The 24,929-nt window shown below is 47.4% G+C and overlaps 1 protein-coding gene across 2 annotated transcripts in view; it reads right to left on the bottom strand.

Moving 5' to 3' along the window:
* Window positions 1-20,733, bottom strand: part of TRAF3IP2 (TRAF3 interacting protein 2) — a 29,507-nt gene extending 8,774 nt beyond the window's left edge. The window contains exons 1-8 of one of the 2 annotated variants that reach the window (XM_059835272.1): window positions 20,389-20,733; window positions 12,782-12,868; window positions 11,787-12,530; window positions 8,498-8,687; window positions 6,082-6,257; window positions 4,560-4,648; window positions 2,302-2,370; window positions 185-301 (exon numbers count right to left, since the gene is read on the bottom strand). In XM_059835272.1, coding sequence (XP_059691255.1) covers window positions 185-301; window positions 2,302-2,370; window positions 4,560-4,648; window positions 6,082-6,257; window positions 8,498-8,687; window positions 11,787-12,530; window positions 12,782-12,797 — 1,401 coding nt within the window. In that variant the 5' untranslated portion in view covers window positions 12,798-12,868; window positions 20,389-20,733. The remainder of the gene's footprint in view (window positions 1-184; window positions 302-2,301; window positions 2,371-4,559; window positions 4,649-6,081; window positions 6,258-8,497; window positions 8,688-11,786; window positions 12,531-12,781; window positions 12,869-20,388) is intronic. The other variant, XM_059835279.1, reaches the window with a different exon arrangement.
* Between the last annotated feature and the right edge of the window lie 4,196 nt (window positions 20,734-24,929).

Here is a 24,929-nt window from a genome sequence, read left to right as displayed (position 1 = left end):
CTTAGCAGATGTTAATGAGCATACGGAGCTGATGAGAGGGAGGATTAATGAATTCCAAAGGGGGGTGTTTAACTATGGGGATTAGGGAAAACAAAGCAAAGAACCTGCCATTTGGAGACAGATTTGTCTTTTGAGAAGAAGAGAGAGAGTCTTTGTAAAACAGCAAATGCATGTCCTTGCTTACCATCCTGTGGATGTATTTAGTATGTAAGCCATGTTCATCCCTGTCCAGCTGGGATTCAGCCCCTTCCACATCCTGTTTGTATTTTGGACTGATTGCTATGATTATCATCACCGTCTTCTGTTAGGGAGAAAAGCACTTCTATGAAATTGGGAAACGCAGCGTGTTTGGTAGAGGCAGATCGGAAATCTGCCAGTTTGTGTTTTAAGTGATCTTTATGTTCTTGGCAATCATGAGAGGATCTCATTCATTCTGGCAGGAAATACAGGAGAACTCGTACACTCGTTCTCCTCACCATTTCTCGAGATCTCATAATATAGAAAATGTAAATGTCAAGAGATATATTAGCAGCTACCAGTTTACAGTTGGAATCCCTGTAATAAAATCTACTTTTTATCAGTGTAGAGTGTCTATGTACAGACACAGAAAAGTTTTATCTTCAAATTCAGACCTAAATGTTTTCCAACAGCTTATGCAAAAATGCATCTATTTAACCATCTATGGCTTTTTATACATAAAGCCGCTAAAGGCATTTGTCTACGGAAGCCACACCTAGGGCTCTGGGCAACAGAAATGACAACTCTTCCTGCTGATCTTAGTAGCGAAGTGTGCAGAGAGGTGGCGGTGCAGAGAGGTGGGCTGCTTGCGGACAGCCTGGGCAGGTTTAGGGGTACCTAGCAGCTCTTGCCGCAGTGGGCTGAGGGCGATGCTCCTTGCCTTGCCAGGACAGCCCGGATCCCGCCTGTGACCTGTTTAATCCCAGCCCCCCACTGAGCTCAGGTTTCCACAGAGGGGCCATCCTTCATATCTGGGAAATGTCCCTCCTCCTTAATGGTGGGCCAGTGAAGAGGCTCAGCAGATGAAAGCCTCCTACTTGTGTTTACCTAGGGCCTGTCTTTCATCCCTGCCACATCAGGCTGTGTAAGGCTTCCAAGTCTGTGGCTCGTAGTCAGCCTGGCACCTAATTAACTCTTTCCTTCTGTGCAATATCAAGGGAATTTGCCCCACCACAGGGTCAAATACGGTAAGGAGCCATTATCCCTTACACCGACTTAACATACTCCAGAATTACTTTTGCTTGTGCCTGACATGCATGTAAGCACTTACAGATGTTGAGGGTTTGCAGAGACATGCCCGGCTGCACACATCCCCCTGCTTGTGTCCAAGCAGTCCCTTCTTCCTCGCATGTGTAAGGATTTTGAAGTTAGAAACTGCCTCTACACTCAATGGAGGAAAACGAACATTTCTGGGGTGGCCAGTCAGAGAAAGACCCTCATGTGGAGGCAGGGAATTGCTCTCTGCACATACTGGTCTCTCCTACTGACTGTGCAGGAGTCCCAAAGGAGATCTGCCAGTTTGTATTTTAAGTGATAATGATGTTCTTGGCAAAAGCAAATTCACCCTGCTTCTAGTTTCAGTACCTCCGTTACACACGGTGAGCCCAAGCCTAATTTGTCCTGATGAAAGCCCCAAAAGGTGTGACTGCATTGCTGCAGCAGAGGCCCCAAGGTGGTTCTGCATGCAATAGTACCATGTCAGCGTGGTAATGCACTTGAGCTAAGGTGTCCTGCTGGACATCTTTAGGAACCCTGTGTAGTGCTGTCTCAGATCATTGAGCTTCCTTGCTCAGGTGGGGGAGAGCCCACCAATTTGTCATCCTGTTCCTGAGCCATAGAGATCTGCCCAGAGGGATTCAGAGCCCCAGTGGCTACCCAGCAAAGCACAAATCAAAGGAATCCATCCCATGATGGCATGTGTAGAGCAACAGCACTGCCAGTTTGTGTCCAGCTGTGCTGCATAGTTAAAACCCACTATTTAAGAATGAGATGGAAGAACAACTTTTCCAATGGCAGTTTCAGGCTGAATGTAACAGCCAGCATTGGGATTTGGCAGGAATGCCAGGATTAGTACTTCATTTCTTAAAGAAAGAGCTTTGGGACCATAAGATGCAGAAGTGAGAGGGATTTCCTATGCTCTCAGTGCAAGGCCTCTTCTGTAGGCGCAGGGAAGACGATAGTAGGGTCTTGCATTTTGATTCTGCTCCTGTTGCTATTAGAATAATTCAACCATTTTCCTCAGGTCACCTCTGCTGTGAACAAGGTTAAATTGCCTTTACATACATCACCTAAGTAGCGCTCCATCCACTTAATGATGTCAATACCTCGCACAGTGTCTTCAAATATATCGATCTGCAAGAGAATGAAAGTCTGTGGTAAGCACCCTTTCACCTTTCCTCGCTGTTTGGTGGCACTGAAAAGGTGCCTGCTCTTTTCCTTAGTTAGCATGCCTAATTCCCTTAGGAAAGAAATGTGTGCACGCACAACTTCTCCCCTTTCCCTGAAGTCCAGAGTCGAGCTGGACAGGCATCCTGGGCAGGGGCAGGCAGAGGGGGGCTGCTGCAGGCACATCGCTGGGCTCCTGCTCAGCCGGCCATTTGACTGGCCACCGTGCCCTGCCAGCTCCCAACTCCCAGACATTTTTTGCTCAACGGAACAAGAAACAACCAATACCGGTGAATGCTAGATATGCAATGTTTGCAAAACGGCTTTTTTTGCACCTCTAAACACCTCGTGAAGATGGATGGCTGCCCACCTTCTCTATCTGTAGAGCTGCAAATGTCCACTATTTTCTGGCTGCAATGGTATATACTGAGTGTCAAGTTTGAGCTTCATATTGAACTAAATTTTCAGGGTGTGTGGTGGAAAGTCAGCCAGGTCACTGATACTGGATGCAGTAACCCAGACTTCAGCGACAGCAGAGAGGTAGAGGACTTCATAGGACTGAATACGACCAACACCGCTCACTTCTCTGCACACTCAGTAAGCCCAGAAACTGGCAATCAATGACGGTGACCAATGGAGTAAGTATTAACTTCTCCAAGCTTTTGATAGGAGTCATGTTCTGCTCTCAAGTCTTTCTTTTTCCCTTTTTGAAAGTAGAGAGCATATTTGTTTCCCTGCTTTGGGGCCATTTTGCTATATTTATTATTCTCAGCAGGCTCCAAGAATTGCCTGTCCAGCAATGCTGTTAATGAGCCTTCTACTCCATACTTCCGTGCTGCCCAAAGCTTTCTTATGAATTGGTCATAGTACAGAACTGCTGGACGAAGTATAATTCACAGAATCACAGAATCATTAAGGTTGGAAAAGACCTGTAAGATCATCAAGTCCAACCATCAACCCAACACCACCATGCCCACTAAACCATGTCTCACAATGCCACGTCCACACGCTTTTTGAACACCTCCAGTGATGGTGACTCCACCACCTCCCTGGGCAGCCTGTTCCAATGCCTCACCACTCTCTCAGTAGAGAAATTTTTCATAATACCAAGCCTAAACCTCCCCTGGCGCAACTTGAGACCATTTCCTCTTGTCCTGTTGCTAGTCACTTGGGAGAAGAGACCAACACCCACCTCTCTGCAACCCCCTTTCAGGTAATTGTAGAAAGCGATAAGGTGTCCCCTCAGCCTCCTCTTCTCCAGGCTGAACAACCCCAGTTCCCTCAGCTGTTCCTCATAAGAGATGTGCTCCAGATTCATGAAAATAAATAAGCGTGTGCAAAGCCCCCCACTGAGTCTCATTCAGTTTAATGATAGCCGCTTGCTTTCCTGAACTGAAGCCAAAGAGTGAAGGTTGAGGGGTCAGGTAGTATATGCACTTGAAATAAGAAAATATGAATCAAGATTTTGATGAACACCGAATCCTAGACCCTCTGTGGATGGTTCCCTTAGAAAGGGCTGTTATGATGAAACAAACTCACAAGAAGTTAAATGAAAAACTGGATGGCTTATGGGATTCAACAGTAGGACACAGACCTCTTCAGGGCAGTGATTTTAGAATCCTTTTTAAAAGTATAACAAAGCAAATGAAACCATGAGATGGGCTGTTTCATTAAGCTGTGTGAAATACACTGATTTTAGATCATTTTTTAGCAGAAAGGTATTCACATCTGAAGAACCAGCGATGTAATAGCACTGCAGAAAAAAAGCTGGGATGGGATGAACATGAAAACTGACCTTTTTAATATTGATATTACAGATCAAATATGAGACAATGTTAATGGAAATAGCTCACAAAACCTCATACTATTGCCCATCTGGTATCTGGTGTCACTAAATGAAGTTTTCCAGGGTCATTATTAAAACACATTTTAAAGCATAAAATTCAGTTAAGATATGAGCAAATGAAAAGGCAAATCATTTAAGTTCCAACTTTTAAAGCCAAGGCTAGTTCATTCTATTTGTATCTTCTTTAACCTACAAAACGCAATGATAAACAGAAAAAAATTTAAATGGACCGTGTATCGCCTCTGCTTTTTTAAAAAATGTCTCTTTTCTCCCCTGGTTGAAAGTTATTTTTTCCGGAAGGAATACTTACAGCAGTTTGAAATCCATTTACAAGCAGGAAGTTCACAAATTTCATAACCTCCACCGCTGTGTCCACCGAATAGGTTATAAAGACCTTGCCTAGGAGAGACAGTCTGTATGAGTATGCAATGCATTAAAATACACCATTTGGAGGGTGAGACTTTCATAGCCCTCCTTTTCCACCATGCTGTGGGTTCTGCTCGCCTATGTCTGTTTGGATTATTTACAAAATGGATGCGGGATAGCGCAGTGGCTTGGTGTTGAACTCAACCCCCTGTACAGAAACCTTACTCTAGATTTAAGCCCCCACCACCTTGCCGCTGGCAAGCGCCTGTGGAAGCCTGAGAGGGTAACATCACTCTGCTGCTTGCCCTGCCCTGCGGCCAGAGCTGCTTCTTCCCCAGCCCTTTGGCATACGTGAGGTTGGGCCCTCACCCGGATCTCGTGCCACCGGCACTGGCTGCAACCAGCACAGCTTTCCGCCAGACCTCATTGATCTGACTGAGAGCCGGAGGAGCCCTTAGGCATGCCGTACTGCCTCACCTTATAGCAGCGTTAACCCCCTGTGTGGGCAGGATGGCTGGCTGATGACAGCAATGTCCTCAGCTGCCCTTGCCATCATGGAAGGAGTTTTCTTACTAATTAAAGAATCACGGATTTGCAGGTCGGGGTAAACCAGCTGGCTAATCTAATCCAGCTGTGCATGTATCACAAATGACACTATTTTATCCAGTAGTTCCTGTATCTAGGACACACTAACTGACAAAGTAGGGTTTAGCCAAGAGCGGTATCTGGTGTCAGATATCTAACTCACTCCTACAGGCCAGAGATGCAACTCTCTGGATTTGAAAGATGGTGCACAAAATGAAGAATAAAGGAAAAATCAAAACCTCCGAAGAGATGTGGAGGGTTCTTAGTAATGGTATAGCTCGCCTGCTAGCCAGCATGGCATTAAGAAGGAAGCCAGTTTTCTGAAATGTGACTTCTCCATAAGAGTTGAAGGGTGAAAGCATTTCAGGGGGTGGCAGCAGGGGAAGCACCTCAGCCAGCGCCTGTGTGACCCTCAGCCCTCATTGTGGGCTCCTGGCCCAAAGTCCTCTCCATTCACCAGATCAGGGAGAAACTGAGGTCAAGACTCAACATTTTTGTCTGTTTTGGGACAGGCAGAAACACTTTATCCCTAGGGCTTTATCTGTTATTAGTCTTACTGTAAGCTTCAGTGCCTCCTGCCTCAAAGGGACATCCTGTTTAGCAAAAAGCCATGAAAACAACTAAACGGTATTTGGTTTTTGTAAACAAAATAACAAGCAATTAGTGACAATTATGTTTTCAGGATTCAAGGGGATAATTCCATCCCACTAAACACGAATGCTCGCACCCTACAGATGTGATGACACTCAGTATTTTCTTTTCTTGTTGTCTTTGTGTCTTAATAGCATTCCCCCTGCCTTTGCTCCCCTGGAGCCTTCCCACCTAAAGCTGTCAGGCCGCACTGTAAAATCTGGCACAGAAGAAATTTGCTAACCACTTACGCAACTCCTCCGGCAAATTGCTGGTTCTCAGCGTTCCCTTGGCTGCAGGGTTACTGAGAGGTCTTGGGACGGCAGCTGGAGATGGAAAATTGTCAGAAGGACAACAGCATGCTTCATCCGGGCCACATGCCTTGGGGGGCAGCTGACCATTAGGTAGCTGGTTATATAGCTGGTTTCTACAAAAAAAAGCAAGTGAGGATTTTTAAAATACTTCTTTTCAGGTAAAATTCAGATTTTTTTTCTTTCAATAACACACTGAGAACTTTATCTGCATATTAGCTAGGAAAAGTTCTTGTAGAAATGCTTGGCTCGACATTTCTGCTTAGTTATTACAGCATCTTTTGAACGGATACCTTCGTGACAGTCTACCACAAGATGCAGTTTATTGCAGAAGCAACATTAGCCACAGGAAGTAAACGCACCTCATAGCTGAAAGCTCTTCAGTTTGCAAAGGCAGAAGTTAGCAGAAGCAAAGGCCATTTCGGAGCGAGAAATAACGCTGTGCTGTGGATGTTGTTACATACATATGGGAGCAGGGTGGCACTTGGGTAACCTCTTCCCATTATCTAGAGGGTGCTTCATGGCACCTCAGGTGCTCTCAGGATGCCCTGTCCAGCACAGGAAGCACAGCGCAAGGTGGGGATTGGGAAAAACAGGGGTACAGGGCACTCCAGCTCCAGCTCTGGCACAGCTTGTAGGACCTCCAGTTTTGGAGAAGACTCAAAGTTTTGCTGAAGGAAACAAAGTTAATTTCTTGACCACCACCAGCAGACCAATAAGGATTTCTCACGTTAGGTAACTGCGCTCTGGACCCGCAATAACCTTACCTCATGTCTGTAACAAACAGAGAGAAAGGAATGATTTTAGGAAGCATAGCAGTTCTTGTCCTACTACACTTTGGTTTTACCGTTTAAGTCAATAGGAAGGGGAACCTATACAGATTTTTACATGAGATGTGCTTTGAATCTGCTGGGCTGAATCTGTTGGACGAGTGTTAGGTTTCTCTGAGAGCTTTTCCCCACGGAGCAGTGATGTTTAGTCAATCAAGCCCACTCTCTTTTTTTTCTTTGCCTTCCTTAAATGAATGATGACAGGCTGGTCACAGCATGTTTTCTGTTGTCACATTAAGATTTGGTTTGTTCATTTTGGTACAGATGTTTTCTGTTACAAAATACTCTATAGGCAAGTATTACCAACATATAACTGCCGTTCCTGGAATCAGCATGCGAACACCAGCCACGCAGCCGCAGGACAGACCCCGCGCATTCTGGATTTCTTTTAGCAGAAAAAAATACCAAGAAAAGCAACACGTACATCGTCAACAGCCACAAAAAACTACCCTCTGGCTAATTTACAGATCTTCCCCAAACTTCACCTTATCTAACAAACGTGCCAAAAATTAGAGGTCTGGTTTTAAATTTTACTACTGCAAAGGATACCCACTATTCCTCAGTATTTTTACATTTTCATACAAACTCTTTTCTGTCACAGCCCCTAACATTTCACAGGCCAGAGCAGTGTGGTATTTCAGTTGTCTGCCCTCTTTTGTCCCGCCTGTTCTCCCAGTTTTCTGCCAAGACCATGTCACGTAAGTGGACATTTTCAAACGCAGATGCCTGTAAGTTTAGTACCTCTCAAAGTATTGTGGCACTTAAATAAAAATGGTCTGATTTCAGATGTCCTCAATACCCGAGGCTTCAATTTGTCTTAAGGTAGCCGAGTCTGCAGAAAACCCTGCATGAACAGTATTTCCCATCTGTTAATGACATCATACTTATAAGGAGGGAGATATAAGGCCTGGTAAATTAATATTTGAAAACCAGTCAAAAAGCCCTGGATGAAAAGCGCTGGACATGTGGTGTTTTATTACTACACGAAAAAACATAGAAAAGGCTGCAAACTGCAACGCAGAGATATATCAGCAACAGACGAGATTTCCTCCCTTTTTCTCTGCGCTACAGAAGAGAGAAGAAGGAAAACACTGGAAGCCAATGATTGAGGTGTCACAGGCTGGTACAGCGTAAAGCTGAAGACCGCAGCGAGCTGCCAAATTGACCTTTGCTCTCAAGCAGGAGAGCTCTAAGGTTTCAACTGAGATATTTTTCAACCTCTCATCCCTTTAACCTTCAAGCGTTTATCTTCCTAAAGGCCTGCGTTTCAGGGTGCCCTGTAACAACATATCGGGTAACAATGGGCTTTGAAGTTCTCTAGGGTAAGGTCAGGACCCTGCTGGGTGTAAAATAGCAAATAAAGAAAACTACCCAGCATCTTGCATGTACGGCTGCAGCCCGGGCATGGTAACATTATAAGGCTTCAGAATTATTGGTTGAAAGCCCACAAAATCAGATCAGAGGAGCTTCCACCACGCATCACCACCACCACCACCCCCCCCCCCCGTCCCCCGAGGCGTACTTACAGGAATCGAGGAGGACCAGGGGAGGAGGATGTCCTCTGGGGTGGTCGGTCGCCAGTGCCCTTGGGAGCACGAAGGTTTGAGTAATTTGGGATGACTTGCTGGGCTGGGCGGATAACTCTCATGCAAGGTACAGGAACAGGAGGAAGTGGTTGCGATGTATGTGCAAAATGTTGGTAAGGAGCTCTGCCATCTGGGAGGGTGAGACAATAAAGGCAACAACTATCATTTCAGCCAATACCTTTTTGCCTCAGTTTATGTTTATTCCTTCCCAGGCACATCCTCCTTCATGTCTAGGGAAACTGAGCAGTTTGGAGGCATTTGCAGGTAACTTGGTCTGAAAGAAGCCAGATTAAAGAATGTTTTACAGTCTGAAGTTCCCTTTTTCCCATTCACATACGGCAGGGTTCAGATCCCCGCCCTCAGTTGGGCTGTTGGGACAACTGACAGTCAAACATTCAGGGCTGCTTTGCCCCTGCACTTACCATGCCTCGGTGTTTTTTGTTGTGGGTTTTTTGTTTTTTTTTTTAAATTTCTTTTTGGCAATAACTTGCAAAATGAATCATCCCAACGTTCTCATGAAAGCAGATGCAAAATCCTGGAACAAATCAGTTAGCAACACTAAGGCTAAACAGGCTGTGATTGTTGTAAATGAAAAGAGAAAAAATAATCTCTTGGTTTGTTACTTCACCCTGTACGAATGTTCTGCCTGAGTGACCTTTTAAGGCCTTGCTGCTGCTCCTGTTACCATCCAGGAGGCTGCAGGGGAAGCCCAAAGTGACAATTTTCCTCAAGTAATTCCGAAAAACCTTACTGTTGTTGGCTGCGCACATATAATGCTGTTTAATAACTAACGTACAGTGGAACTGTTGGCATAAACTGAAAGAGAAAGCAATGTAAGCTGTTTGTTCCCCAATTGGGGAAAACTATTTTTTTTTCAGTCTTTCTGCTTGCAGTTTTCATTAGGCAGCAGCTCTGTGCACTTCCAAGCTGCTGTGCGCAGATCAAAGTCCAGCCTGGCAGGGCTTATTAGCGCTGCATGATTATGGTGTTATGAGCTGGCTCTGAAAGCTGCAGTACTCAAACACTCTCCCCCCCCCCGATTGTTTTTTTAAATCCTGTTAGCTATTTTGGGGTCATGCTTTCCTTTTCCTAGCAGCCCTGAGGACTAAATTTTTTTTAAGAGAGGAAGGAAATAAAAAGAAAGAAAACAAAGCTTTGATGAAATAGTCCAATTCCAGGAGCCAGTACTTTAAAAAACCCCAACCAACCCCACAATTACAAAGAGATTCCTGATGAAATTGGGAGTCGGCAACATCATATTTGTTGAGATTGTTTTAGGAGATTTCTCCTGCTCCCCCTCTTAACCATTTGCAACAGGACAGGATGAAAGAGGCTGGGAGAACAAAACTGAAAGTAAATATGGTTTTCTCATGGGTTCCTCATGACCAGCTCCAGGGAAGGTGAAAGGGCTCTGGGAGATTCAGTGTGGTTTACAGGTTTTTAGGCCAATGTTTCACCAGCTTCCTTTGGATCTATCTGATGCTACAGTATTTTTAATGGATGCAACCACTGCCCTTCCTTCAGAAGCACAGCATGGCCAAGCGTGCGTACCCACACACCCCAACAGCTCTCATACGTAAATATCTGAAATAATGGTCCCTGGGTACATAGCATTGCTGCGAGGATTTCTTTGACTTCAGAAGCAGTTTTGCTGTGGTATCTCAAATAGCAGGTGTCCAGAGCCAGCTTAAAGCCTATGGGCGCAATCCAGGCTATTGCTATTCCCTGGGAGAGGCATGTTGCAACACACAAACTGCAGAGCTTTGTTGTGGATTGCCACTGCCCAACAATTATCTGAAACGCAAGGAGCTGTCAGGAGGTGATTTACGCCGTACCGGGCATGTGAGAAACAGGAGTACAGTTGCCAGCTTCTTGGTCCTGACCAAATCTGCTCCAGCCATCTGAGTTTATTTTATTCTTTTTGCCCTCTGGATATGGTTGAAAGGCCAGTGATTTTTCTAAAGAAAGCCTTTCAGAGTTCCTGCTTAAAAAACAAAATGGCCTCATTCAGTAAATGTCCTACTTCTCACAATACCCGCATGTGGAGGAGGTAAATGGAAGTAAACAGTCAGGGGTTTTGTGCAACCAGCTCTTTGTTTGTTTAAAGCTGAGCTGAACGGAGAAGGTACAGACAGAAAACCAGAGGACGTTTTGCAAATGTTCAGTTGTAGTCACTGATGAAAGTCCATCTGTAGCCCCTTCCCCGTTACAAAGATCAGAGGTGAAAACTAAGGCTCTGATACCCTCTGTCTCTCATATACCTAATTATAGCTCATTGCTGGAATGACAAAACTCCTTAAACAGATGTAATAGAAATGCTGTGGAGTCAGAAAGTTAAAAAAAAAAAGGTTATCAGAACAGGCCTACAGCTTTTTATTACAAAGCCAGCCCAAAACAGGTTGGGCTCACCTGAGTCTAATGTGATATAAATTATATTTAAACAATGATATTGCTGTTGAATGTTCAAAGCTCATTTCATAACAGATAAAAATCTCAGAGACTGAAAAGGAATACTAATTAATAGCAGGCTGTAAACTGTGTCGTAGCCTCCAAGAGCCGAAACACCCATATTGACGGAGTCACATCAGCATTCAATGATACAATCACCAGCAGCTGAGAGGGCTCCATTTTAAGTAATGAGCTTTCATTTCAGCTAACAACAGAAAAAAATGAGGATGATGGATGTCACGCTCTTTTCACATAGAAATAAAACACATGGTGAGTTTGGTCGTAATGCTGGGAGACACTATTTACGGAGATCAAGGGTAACCTCCCATCCTGATTCTGGCAGGAAATTCTCAACTTTGGGGATCCAAGTGGGAGCAAGGAAATCTATGAAAACAACAGGAATTAAGTTGGTATAGGAGGCTGCTGAATGACTGATGCAAGCAGGAAGGAAATGACTAGAATATGAAATAACAGCAGGGAGAAGGCTGTGTATGCTCAGCATGACCAACAAAGGCTAGTTTCTAGGCAAAATCATTAGCCTTCATTTGATGAGTAACTGTGACCTCTTTAAATTTTTATCTGGCTCTGAGGTTCTGCATTAGAGAGTCCGGCTGCATAAGCCGAAAATCTGGAAATATAAAATAGACTGCAAATAGGTGTTTAAAAAGGTCAATAATTCCATGCTGCAAAGGAAATATAGTAGGAAAACACCAGCTTGGTGAATGATGGCTGTGATTGACAGAATCAGAAAACCTCCTGTGTGGTGAGTGGTGCTACTCACATGGGCCTTGGGGGTGCTGCTCTGCTTGGCAGCGATGCCCAAAGCAGCCGTGGGCTTGCGAGGAGGTGTTGGGATGGGGCAAGTGCTGGCACATAAGGCACTGCTGGTGCTCAGGTTCAAAAAACTCTCTGGAGATCAGCGGTCCTGGGAGGTCCTGGGGGTTCAGCACGGACACCAGCGGTAAGGGGGGCTCCAGGTGCTTGATGCCCATGATGTCTCGTGACTGGGAGTTGTACCCCGTGTCCACAGTCCCCAGCTCTGCTGGGGGTCTGTTTCCTGAGGGCTGCCGTGACCGTGAACTCTCTTGGCTGCTCTCCTCCAGCGAGTCAGACAAACTCTGCTCTGATTTACTGGAGTTGTGTCCGGTGTCAGCTGAAAGCTGTGATCTTGGCTGCATGCCTGGTTTGTCCATAGCTACAAGATGCATCTTGGAGGGAACTGCTCCCGCTATTGATTCACCAGGGGAACAAAAGTGTCCATCTCCATCAGGATCGGTATATTTTGACCACAAACTGCTGTCCGGCTCTACGGCCAGCGCTGACTGATGATGTGCCGGTGCTCTGCAGAGGCATGATGGATTGGCCACAGGCTGAGGCATTCGAGCAACACACGGTCTCTGGGACTCCTCATCTTCCATACCCTCTCCAGAAGGCTCCAAAGCCTTTTCCAAGACATGTTCGGGAAATGGGGACCACGGCATGGATTCGTCCACTTCGACAGGTATGCTTCGACCCACAGAAGTGCCTGAAAAAGTGGGAGAAGAAACACTGTAGATGGACAGCCACACAGACAAATGCCTGTCATCAGTCATCACTCAACGACTGTGAGCTGGAATATTGAAGAGCAATATGTATTCTTTATATTCTTCATAATTTTTATGTTTTTTAAAAAGACAGGCAGAAAACAGCAAGAAAGATCTGACTGAATTTTGGCAAAGCAAGAAAGTAGAGGGTTAGCTGGAGTGTGGCCAGCACAGAGTTACAATTTGGACTAACCTGACATGGAGGCCATTTCCAAGTTTTGTAGTCTCACCGGAAACAAGAGTCAGCTGCCTCACTGCAAGGCCAGGATTTTCCAGCAAACTGGAAAACAAGAGAAAGTACTCTTGTCAATCAACATGGTACAGTTCCACACAGGCAATAATCCTAAAATAACTCTATCTCAGAGACTGGAAAAGAAATACCAGTTAGAGTTCTGGAAATCGCATTGCACAAAACAGACGCTTTTATGGGATTTCTGGAACTTACTGTTCCTGCTGAGACTGGAGCAGGGAAAGCACATGAACTGTCTCTCAGAGGTAATTTCTGCACCTGACAAAAGAGCAGGCTGCTTAGGTCTGGAGGTTTGGCTCAGGCATATTCCAGGGAATACAATCACTTGCAATATTTTACTCCGGACCTTCTAATAATAGTTTCACACTGATGCCTTGGATCTGAACTTCACCACACACCTAGCTGGGTAATTTCAACTCCAAAGCTTGTTTCCAAGTGTTGCTGCTTATTTTATCAAACCACTTCATCCAGCCTATTATCACATGGCTGTTGTTATTCCAAAGTTTTGAAAATTAAAAGACAATTTAGACACAGTAGTTACTGTTTGGATTTTTTTTCCCTTCCTTTGGAATTGGCTTGGGCCCAAACATAAAAAATCATCACTTCCTTTTGGGGGTGCTGTCAGTAAATTTGGTCCAGCCAAGCGATTCCTGATGATGGATGCCTCTGCTCCATCTTCATTCAGAATGACAGCAGCAGTGATGGGTGAATGCTGAGTGGGCTTCGAAAAGTGCAGCCATGTTCATCCTCTTATACAGGGGTGCAGATTAGCTTGCTCCCAGCAAATTTTATCTGTTGCTGTCGAGTATAGAGAAAGAAGCCTGGTGCTCATCATTTCCCCAGCCGTTTTCCTTCTATCACATTGGAGAAGCTAAAATCCCAAGTAGGAGAGTTATCAGAGAAGAATGGACTAAGCACTCAAGCAATGGGAATGACAACGTTTGGCAACAGAATCTGGCTTGAAAGTCTGGTAAAGAAAGTCAAAATCACAATGCATTTGAGAAGCTTTTAGCGATCCAAGGATTTGTCCCAACTTCAGTCACAGTAGCTTGAACAGAAAGGTCAAATGAAGAACATATTCAAATGACCACAGTATTAAAAACAGTTGAACAGGATCAAGGAGATGTATAAGGCAGTGTCCCAATCTTTACCCTGGCTCCCACAGCGATTCTGTAAAAGCAAATGATGTATCCTGTGCTATAGGGCAAGAGTGAGGCTTTGCATTCATGCCGATCAGTTGAAATGACATGTATTTCCCCCTGAAAGTACCTCTGGCATAGAAAATTCTGGGTGTAACATTTGCTGGGAAGGAGCATAAAAACTGTGCTTTGCTGCTGGGCTGCAAGGTAAATATTCCTCCTCTGTGTAACTTAAAACCCATCTATGAAGAAGATTCACCATATATTCATACATATCCTATGTTATAATAAGCATGTCCACAGGGAGAGTTACCCTGGGATAATTACAGTGGGATAATTATGCTGGTAAATTTTCCCATGTAGGCAAGTCCTCAGAGCAGCTATTATTTGCACCAACACAGCGAACACGCTGCTGCTCTGACAGCGGCAGCCTGCTGCGCAAGACCGCCGGGTCTGGTGCCAAACCGGCTCCTTCCCATACGAGCACCCAGGCTTGAAATCCTGATGGCCAGCTCACCACCATCACACATCTCTCCCTGCGGTCTGCATCCCTTTTCCTCTATGCCACGTCACTAATGCCAGCCCTGCTTGCTAAGTCACAGTTCTCTGACAGTCATAACCAATACGATGGGAAAGGGAAAACCTTGAGCTCTCATAATCAGCACAGGACCGCGACAGGGACTTGTGCTGTGCTGTCCTGTGTGGCTATGGCAAAATGTCATTTAGCTGGGACCTTTGGTCAGATGGAAGTTTAAATGATGACTGCCCTGTGGTGGTGACTCACCAGGACAGTACAGCGCAAGGTCAGATTTACACGATACAGGGCGTAAAGCTGCCGAGCGGCCCCCTGCCAGACCTAGAGAAGTGCCTGTGAAGCTTAGGTGTCAAGCTCCCTTCAATGCATCTGCTTTTTTGCTCATCTCAACAGCTTTGTAAACCTGACCCTTGGATCATCTGGCCTCGAAGCGCCTGCCTGCTCAGACACGCTTCGACTTGTGGATATCTCTGTCCATTTGGTTGCAGGCTGAATGACACACACTCGCGCAGCACAAATCATATTGCAAACTCTTATTCCCCCCACTGAGCACCTCCAGTGAACTGGTTCTCTGTGCAAAATTCTCCCTGGTGTTCACAAAGCGCAAGCTCAGCCGTGGGGTACTGGGGTACAGCTCCACCTCTTCAGCCACATGCATTGTCTGAGCATCCCACCCCATTAGATACAATCCTTAGCAAACACCCAAACATGGTTTTTCAGAAACAAATTTGCAATGCCTGGTACACTAAGATGCTTCTTTGTTTGTCTCTGAAGTACTCAGACCAAAAAGCTAGAAAACAGCTTGAATTCAGATCCTCTACGTTCAACAGCCTTCAGTTTAGCACCATGACAAGAAGAGCAGATTTCTGTGGAGAAACCAAGAACTCAGTCCAGAGCTCAGTGAAGTAAATGGGAATCTCTCTATTGACTTCAGTACGTTTTGGATCAGGTGTCAGATGGGATTTAAAAGCTACTAAATTCCTTTGGAGGCTACAACCTCCAAAGTTTTTGGCCTGTTTTTTTTTAGTTCCATTGCTAACACCTGGCTATCTGTGACATGGATCATGCACAGACTGTGTGAACCTAATAAAAGGCAGAACATGGGCAGAAAAAATTCAGACTTGTTTTCTTTGAGTTTGTTATTTAGTGTATTTACTCTGCCTTTTGGAGGAGGGATATTAAGACTTTATTAAACTGTATTACAAATGATCAGCTACCAAACTCTTCAAATGGCTTACTTCAGAATAGTTTAAAAACGTCTTTCCTATTAGTTTAGCCCTCTGAAAGGATAAATGCCTCTTTATCTCTCAGATCAATTTAAAATTTAAATGACAGCCTGATTTTCTTCCTGTGTAACATGAGCTAAACATTATGAAAATTGCTCCAAATATCTGAGTAAAAATAATTTGGTCAGACAAGAGAGAGACCTGATTCCTTCACCTGTGGTTTTACCTGCAAAAGCTTCTAGTTTTTTTAAATACGATTTTGCTTAGACCCCGCTACAGGATAGTTGAGCAGCGAACGCTGAGCTTTGATACCCACGCACAGCCCCTGCTCCCGCAGGGCCGAGGTAGGAGGCACTGAGGGGCCGAGGGCTTTGGAGTTAAAACAGACACATCATTGAAAAGGAGGAAAAGTGACTTCATCCTCCTCCCTCGGTAGCTCTGGTTGGAGAGAGATGCTGTTACAACAGCAGAGCTCTGTCTGTAGAGATAGCCCTGAGCATAAATTAACCCCAGGACATGCTGAACACTTTTTGAGCAATGCTGGCAGTGGTATGTGGATGGGAATTCCCGAGAGAAATCCCCACGCTGCTGGAAATGTTACAGATGGTTCAGAAACATCTTCCTCCGACAGCAGTGCTTCAGGATGTTGTTTCTGCTCTGCTGAAGATCCCCAGCTTTTGGAAAAAGACCCAACACTGAACACATTATCCCGGTATTTTGTATTGCCTCATGCTGCAGTTTCATTAGGTTTCCCTTGACTTTTCTAGTTAGCTTATCCTGCAAGTATAGTTATGCATAGGACAGAAAAATAACTTGCTTGGGTCTCCCGTGTTGAAGAATTAGGCTAAAGGAATGCTTTAGTATATTGAAATACCCTCAGAAACCTGTAGCCTGATCCCTTTTCTGGCACGGAGGCTGCTGGAGAGTGTAGATCATGCCCAATCTCATTTCCAAAGACACTGCAGCTTCAAGTCAGATCATGATATTGCCAGAAAGCTTTGAGAATTTAATATCCCCCCTGCACCTATGCAGGAGATTACTGATAATCAGCTGGAGCTGTTGCATATATTCCTGCTTGTAATAAAGTGAAGAGGCCCTTCCTAAAGGGACAGAGTAGCCAGGCCTGGACTGGTCTCAAAAATGCTGAGGGAACTCCTTAAACCACCCCTTCTCCTTCTCTTTCTTCCTCTGCTCATACACCCAGTTCTGTAACGTGCAGTAATTCAGCAAATACCCTTCCCAGATGGGTGCTCAGCGACCCAAGCTCTTTTGAAGAAACCCCATCCCAGCTCCCTTGTGAGGCTCCCCAGACCTGGAGAGGTTCTTCCACCGCTCCTGCCAAGGAGCCCGGAGGGAGGCTGCCCAGCCCTCCTGCTTGTGGCTGGCGGCTGCTGGCCACGGCAGCTCCTGGAAAGCTGCAGGGAGAGCATAAACAGAGGGGAACAAATTATTCTGCAGGCTGGTAGAGATGGGCCTGAGCACCCAAGTTCGAAGCAAGGGCCAAACTCCCTTAAGAAATATGTCCGATGGCTGGCCGGGGAAAGGAAGGGTGTTGGGCTCGGCCTCATCTTTGCAGTCTTCTTGTGGCTGATTGCAAAATCTGTCAGGTACTTCATCTGTTTCCCGGCATGAAGACTTGTCAGGATGCTGTCCCAAAACACACACTAACCATCTATCTGCTTTTGATTAGAAAACTTCCGTCGGTGAAGAAACAGCAGAGAGACTCTGCAACATGAGCATAGCTGTGCTCCCCATCACTTCTGGAGAGGGGGAAAAATATCTTTACTCTTTTGATCAAAGTTATATCTGTCTACATCGGTAAAAAAGGAAATGCTAGGTTGAGAAAGAAACCTCACCTTCCTTGGTGCACAACACAAAAGGGAAGTGTTTTTTATTCACCGGTCACGGCGTTTCCGAAATGGCACGGGTATAGATTAAGGCAAAGCTGAGATCACAAGGGGTGGGGATGGACAGGAATTTCTTGATTTCGAAACAATTCCTGTGTGCTTTGGCTGAATCCTTTAAGCTCCCTGGTGCTGCTGATACCCATCTGCAGGATGGAAGTAAGTGGATGCAGAGTTTGCAAGCTGCCGTGAGGATGCACACGTTGAGATTGCAACAAATGCTGTTGCCATGGGGTCAGATAAGTGTATGTGTGTAAGTACACTTGCCTTAAGTGCAGCTTTCTCTACAGAAACACTAGACACAACTTTCCTCAAAAAAACCCAGAGACAAATCCTTTTAGGAAGAGTAAGTGCAAGTGTGGGAACTGTTTTGGGTCTATAACCTAAATAAACACAGCCAAGGAAATCCAAGCTCCAGAGTTTCACACTTCACCATGAAGAATTTTGGCTGCTGTCATTGTGGATGCTTACCCTCTCCCTTGGGTACCCTCCACAGTGAAGACCAAGGCAATGTGTCACGTTCCTAGCCCAGACTTTAAGCTCTCTAGGGCAGGTAATATTTATTTTTACCACTTCTGGAAAAAGTAGAAAAAGAATATGAAAACAACGTTCCTCTTTCACACTGACTATATGGTTGCTCTTATATATTTTCTGCAGCCATGGCATGAAAGTCTACATACGCTAGTAGAACAGCACATACTTCCAACCCTCCCTGCATGGCAAACGTCACGTTCCTTTTTGCAGCACTCATGCTGCTTCACTGGGCAATCCATGGTGCAAAGGCTAGCGTAGACCTGATATTTTTTGTGTCTTTGGAGTAGACTTCGATATGCTTGTAGTAGGAATGCTAGGCAATCAGTAGTAAGAAACTAGAAGTGCAACACCCTCAAGCAGGATCCAAACAGGTATCTCACATATAAGCAGAATGCCTTGCCAGTTTTCTAATATTTGTGAAATATGAAAATGTCTACAACGATCTTAGGTATCCTTAAAAATGTATTTGTTTTCTGGGGATTACTTCCCACCCTTTTCCGACGCTGATAAAACTCCCTTGGGCACTGAATAACCCCCAAACTGGGGTATCCCATGACCCTGGTATGTCTGAAAATCCTGGCACGAAACTGGGGCTAGTTGAGTGGGGTTGGACAGGGGGACCATCCCGACAGGCGTAAATCTCAGCCTGCTTTCCTATAGCTTCGTGCCTCACATTGGACCCTCCTGTTCCTAATAAGGGAAAACCTCTGTCATTTTGCGGGGCTGACGAATCTCTCGTCCCTAACCGCTCTCCGCGCTCCGCAGCACGAGGGCTGAGGGGTGTGTGGATGGTGGGAGGGCGTGGGGAAGCCTGTGGGACCTGACGCGTCTCCCTCAGCTGGCGTGAGAACAGCCTCGCTCACTCGCTTTCATGAAACGTGCAGAAATGTATGTATCTTTCAGACGCGTACCCTCTGCCAAACTTCAAAAGCCACTGCAGGGGGTGGAGGGCACTGACAGACACGAACACCATAATTGCACATGCCTTCTTTCCTGCCTTAGAAAGACAAAAGGAAAACCCAACCCCATTACAAAAAAAAATACAGCATGCTTCAAGACATTGCTGGTGCTCAGCAAGAGCAAGCCCGGCCTCAGAGGCTGACAGCATCGCAGGCAGCAGTACAATCGGCAGACGCTCGCCAGGAGCTGGCGGCGTTGGCGAGCTCTCGCCGGGGCACCGGCCCTGCCGCCTGCGCCCCTCGCACCCCCGTCGTCAGCATCACCGGCAGCGGGGCTCGCAGCCCTGTCTGCTGGTGGTGGGGTATCTCCGCCCGCCTGAGACAGCGCGGACGAGGCCAGGCCAGGCCAGGCTTGAACCCGCCCAGGGCTTGCAGGAACTGGGAATTTCTGGTCTGGCAGTTGCTGGCAGCAGTCGAGGACCAGTAAGACCAGATCTGCTGTTCCCGTTGCCCAGCCAACACTGGCCCTACAAAACCTGCGTCCTGAAACAATCAGTTACTGTGTGAAATGGGAGCGGGTTTTATACGGCTGATTTTATTCTAATTAAAAAAAATGCTACCAGCTTGCTCCCACTGTTTCCATACCAACGCCATGGAGAATGGTGCAAATGGGGTCTAAGCTCCTGTTTTCTTCACGCTTTCCAGCCACCTCTCCCTCACCAGGTCTGCAGACCTGTCCTATGCAGCCTTGAGCAGCGCTGTGGGGTGGGGGGGGAGAGGAAAGGAGAGGAGAGGGAGAGGGAGAGGGAGAGGGAGAGGGAGAGGGAGAGGGAGAGGAGAGGAGAGGAGAGGAGAGGAGAGGAGAGGAGAGGAGAGGAGAGGAGAGGAGAGGAGAGGAGAGGAGAGGAGAGGAGAGGAGAGGAGAGGAGAGGAGAGGAGAGGAGAGGAGAGGTCGGCCAACAAACCACCTTGAGCTTGCACAGCCGTGCAGGGCGGGAGCGGGATCAGGCCTGGCTGCCAGGCATTGCCAGGCAGCTACGTAAATAGGCAGGACAACATTTCGACACCAGGCGTGTCCATTCCCCGTGTTTACCGCAAAACCCTCCTGATTTAAAAAAACCCAACAAAACTGCAGTGAAATGGCTGAAACATGTTGTAACCATCTGTGAAACTCAGGCTATCTTTACACGAGAGAGGGGGAAAGGGAGTGAGACAGCAATTTGAGGGAAAAACAACCCCACCGAGAGCCAGAAGTGGGTCAACAGCTAATTACAAACAGGACCGAGAAAGGCAGCATCTCTAACACTTCTTACCTTGCGGGTGAGGGAGGGTCGCGCTGAGCTGACCGAGGAAAGCGAGAGGGCTGGCGTGCCTCCTGCACAGCCTGTCGCTCTCTTGGCGTGCCCGGGTCTCCTTCCTCGGGCCGGCCGGGCTTTTTTTTTTTTCCTCCTCCGTTTACGACACCCTCCCTGCCTCTCCCAGGTAAGTGGCAGAACTGGCTCTGCAGCAGGAAGTGGAAGAAGCATGCACCGCACGGCACGGCACCGCACGGCACGGCACAACGTGGCGGCGGCGGTGGGAGAGCCTCCGTGGGGGAGTGACACTCTGAAGCTTAAAACTCTCTCGAAATGCCTGCGTGCGGCTTGCTCCCTCTCTCGTAGGAAGCCAGGCTGCCTCTGCGTGGGCCCCGCAGAAAAGTAACTGTAGGGGAAACCCAGTGTGATTCCTAAATGGTGCGCCTCGCCGGGAAAGTCATCCTTTGCTTTCAGTCCTCGGTCGCTTACTCGCAATGCCAAACGGTAAATCAACTGTGATTCAGACTACTGAAGACAATCACATGATGGGTGTAAGAACTATATAAAGAACAAACAAAGGATTTCTTGTCTGTTTTTTTCTTTTAGGTTAGACTTCTAGACACTTCCAAGTTTCTCTCTACACCCTCAAGGAGCAGAAACTCGCGTTTCCTGCAAGTTGAAACCCTTACGTTTTCGCACAGCTCCTAAAAGCCGAGTAATGCCGGCGCTAGTGGCACGGCGCGGTGGGCTTCAAAGAGCCCCGGTAAGCCACGTGGGCCACTTCATCGGTGCGGTGCCAGGCTCCACAGCAGCAGTCCCCGCACGCCCGCCGGACGCAGCTGCCCGTCCCAGCCTACAGCACTTTCCTGACCCCCCGCTCTGCACATCTCCCTGCCAAGAAGCACTTCCTGATCTTTAGCCTACATTTTCTTAGTGTAACCCTAGGAGGAGTCTGAATTGGCTGCAACTTGCGCACGGCTCTTCGTCCTCTGGGCGTCCGTGGGCTGCCGCCGCACGCTGCCTTAATGCTTGATCGGCCAGCCTGTGCATGCGGGGACATCTAAACCACCGCCAAGGCCCTCGCTCAGGCAGTGCCGCCACTTGTCCTTCCTGTGCCCTTCCCATGGCACTGGGGGTGGAGGAGGGAGCTGCCTGCTTGGCATCCCCCCGGGACGGGCCCTCTCTGGGCGCCCGCTGCTCCACCAGCCCCACTTTGTGATCGTGGGGCGAAACCACGACCCAAGCACTTATTTCCTCTTGTCAGGGAATGACTGCCCACAATTCTGGAGGGAAAATTCAAGCCGCTGGGAGCAACGCCTGCCCCCCAGCCAAGCGCTAAATGCGATCGTATCGTCGGCAGTGCAGTGACACCCCACAGCCTGAGCTTACCTTCCTCCTGAAGAAACCCCACGTCAGCCTGGCCCTCCGGCTGGCAGTGCTGACCCCCTCCTTCCCTCCCTCCTCCCTCCTCTGCCGAGGCACAGGCCAGCAGGAAGCCAAGCCTCCCTTTTGGGGCATCCCAAAGTTGTCCTTTGCTGCCCCCAGACTGCCCAGGCGACCCCTGCTCTGCCAGCGGGTCCCAGCCAGACCCAGATGCGAATGGCCATTGATGCTTGTGGCCGGAGAGGCTGCATTACAACCACGGCCATTTGAGTCAGCTCAAGGTTTGATCCTTCCGGTTTGGACTCAGGCATCACAGCTCTGCTGCACCGCTGTTTTGTGCCATGAACACCCCGACAGCCAGCGTTTTCAGCAGGGCTGCCTGAGCCCTGAGTTGTGCCAAATCTGGCTCTGGCAGCTGCCCCACACGCTGGCCTCTGCACCAGCCTCCTGCCCAGGAGCAGCGATGGCCCCGCTGCAGCCTGTGCATCATGGTGGGGAAGGGCAGCGAGGGGCCCAAGGCTGTGCAGGAGCCAAAACTGGGGCCTTGGTGAATGTAGGCAGGATGAGAGCGGGGAGGGAGCGCTACTCTGAGGAGTGCCTGGCCTTCCTGGGGCTTACGCGAAGGACTTGCATATTGTTTGTAGTGCCTCGACCAGCTCTCCAGGCAGTGCTGGCAGCCATGGCTGGGTACGGGGACTTGGTGGGCAGAGTGTCCCATGGGGACATTGCATCAGTACCCATATTTATGGGGTTTGTTTCTAAAGGCCTCTGCTGTGCAGCCATTAAACACCTCTTCCTTCACTTTGTGGAGTGGCCTCCCTTGCCGACAATGGTTATGGACGGTCTTCCATTCTCCACTGGTCACACCCTGGACGCCAGGCTGCAACACCCAGAAAACAACCGTGGCCACCTACGTCCCCTGTAGACAGCTGCCAGCTGGCCAGAGGAGCCTGGTTGTGGCTGTGACCCACATCAGCCTGCCCCAGCAGAGCTTGGCCAGGGTGCCTGTCTGGTGGGGTGCCGGGGGCTGGCATGCATTTCAAGCATATGGAATGTGGATGGTCAGAGAAGTTGTAAAGCCTCAGGCTGTTAATTTTCACACAGAATCACACACACGATCACAGAACGGTTACGGCTGGAAGGGACCTCTGGAGGTCATGTGGTCCAACCCTCTGCTCAAGCAGGGCCACATAGAGATGGTTGCCCAGGACCATGAACAGATGGCTTTTGAATATTTCCAAGGATGGAGACTCCATAACCTCCCTGGGCAACCTGTGCCAGTGTTCAGTCACGCTCACAGTAAAAAAGAGTTTCCTGATGTTCAGAGGGAACCTCCTGTGTTTCAGTTTGTGTCCATTGCCTCTGGTCCTGCCACAGAAAACAGCCCAGCTCCATCTTCTTTGCACTCTACCTTCATATATTTATATATCTTGATGAGACCGCTCCTGAGCCTTCTCTTCTCCAGGCTGAACAGTCCCAGCTCTCTCAGCCTTTCCTTATATGTCCGATGCTCCAGTCCCTTCATCATCTTTGTGGTCCTTCACTGGGGTCTCTCTAGTAGCTCCACATCATACATTTTACTTGGCCACCTAGAAATGCCCCTGAGAATTAATACTAGCTCACTCAGCATTCTGTCTCCTGGGGTTATTTCCATCCTGACCACTGAATACATATCTTCATTTGAAGTGGTATTTGTAGCCCAAAGAAAGAAGCCAGAGCAGCCCGGCTGCTAAGGACACGATGCCTGGCAAATACATTGTGAAAACTGGCCCTTGTGTGAGCCCTTCCAGGCCCAGAAGTCACACCTATGGACATAATGCTGTCTGCAGCTGCAACCAAGGGACCAGTCTCTGTCCCCCCTTTAACTTGCCAAACCCCAGAAAGCAGCAGGTACTTGGAGCAGTTCCTCTCACTTGAGCTTCACGTACTTTCTTAGCAGCCTGACAAAGAGAAAAAAAATCCAAACCCCAGATGAAAGATACTCTTTGCTAACTGTGTTAACAGCACTGTCTACTGAGTGGATTTCAAAGCTTCTTGTATTTTCTACTGCATCTATATATTTGGAGAAATAAATGATAAATGTTTTTGCTTCCAGATGATTAACTGTTGAAATAAAGCACTGTCACGTTGCTCCACTTTTAACATCGGTGCTGTGAATTCATCTGGAGACATTGCAATGAGCATTTAATCCCATCTGCCTCAGCGTAATGCGCACGACATTCTCGCTCCGGTTCTCTGCATTCAGCTCACCCCTTGCTGCTTTTGCCCTATGAGGGAAACTGGGGCTTTCTTCCATGTCTTGCTGTTTAGATTGCTAGGCACATGCCTATAAAAATATTTTCCACTTATTTTTTTTTAGGCTCTTGCTTTGGCATTTTTCAGTCACACCCTGGAAAGACACCTGAAAGGAAAGAAAACAGTACCTGGATGTTAGCTTGTGCAATGCTTCTAATTAAACCTTGCATAATGACAAAAACCCTCCTGCCATTTGTTAAGGTTTTCCCCACAGCATTATGCATCCTCTTAATTAAGAGCAGAAGCTAAGTAATACCTATTTTATTCCCCCTTGCTTCCAATTAGTCATCCATTGATCATTACCCACTCAACGTTTGACAATTCACAGAGCCCCCACTCTCCGCAGGACCAGGATGTGTAGTCCTTCAGAAATGACACGTCTAGAATAACGTGAGGGAAGCGGCGTGGGCGAGTAATGGGGCGAGAGGTAGGGGGAAGGGGAGGAGAAGACCACCCAAGTGGAACAAAAGACGTGTAACATATGCAAATGTTCAGTATGCTGTATATGTTTTATACGCTGGAAGTATATGAGGTCATATACAAAGCTCAGCTGGCGGCCGTGCTGCTTTTGGGAGGCATGGGAATTCGAGGGAACACTTGAGCTCTCGTATGATCAAACGTACCTAGTCCTCTGTCTTTAAGATGCAAAGCAGTTCCTGATTTGGCTCTTTGCCCTGCTTTTTTAGGAGAGCAGGAGTTAGCATCTGCTTCTCCGTTGTCACCAGGGCAGGGGACTGTGGGCTGTATCAACACAGCCCTGGCCAGGTCACCCCAAGACCCATTTGCAGCTACACACAGTCATACCCAACCAGCTGCCAACAGCTGGGGGCACAGTGGCTCCAGGAGCCAAAGGGGTCTCCAGGGAAGCCACAGGTCCCTTC

Source organism: Gavia stellata, chromosome 2 (assembly GCF_030936135.1).
Source record: "Gavia stellata isolate bGavSte3 chromosome 2, bGavSte3.hap2, whole genome shotgun sequence".
Taxonomy (NCBI): Eukaryota; Metazoa; Chordata; class Aves; order Gaviiformes; family Gaviidae; genus Gavia; species Gavia stellata.
This window is presented reverse-complemented; position numbering and strand designations above follow the sequence as displayed.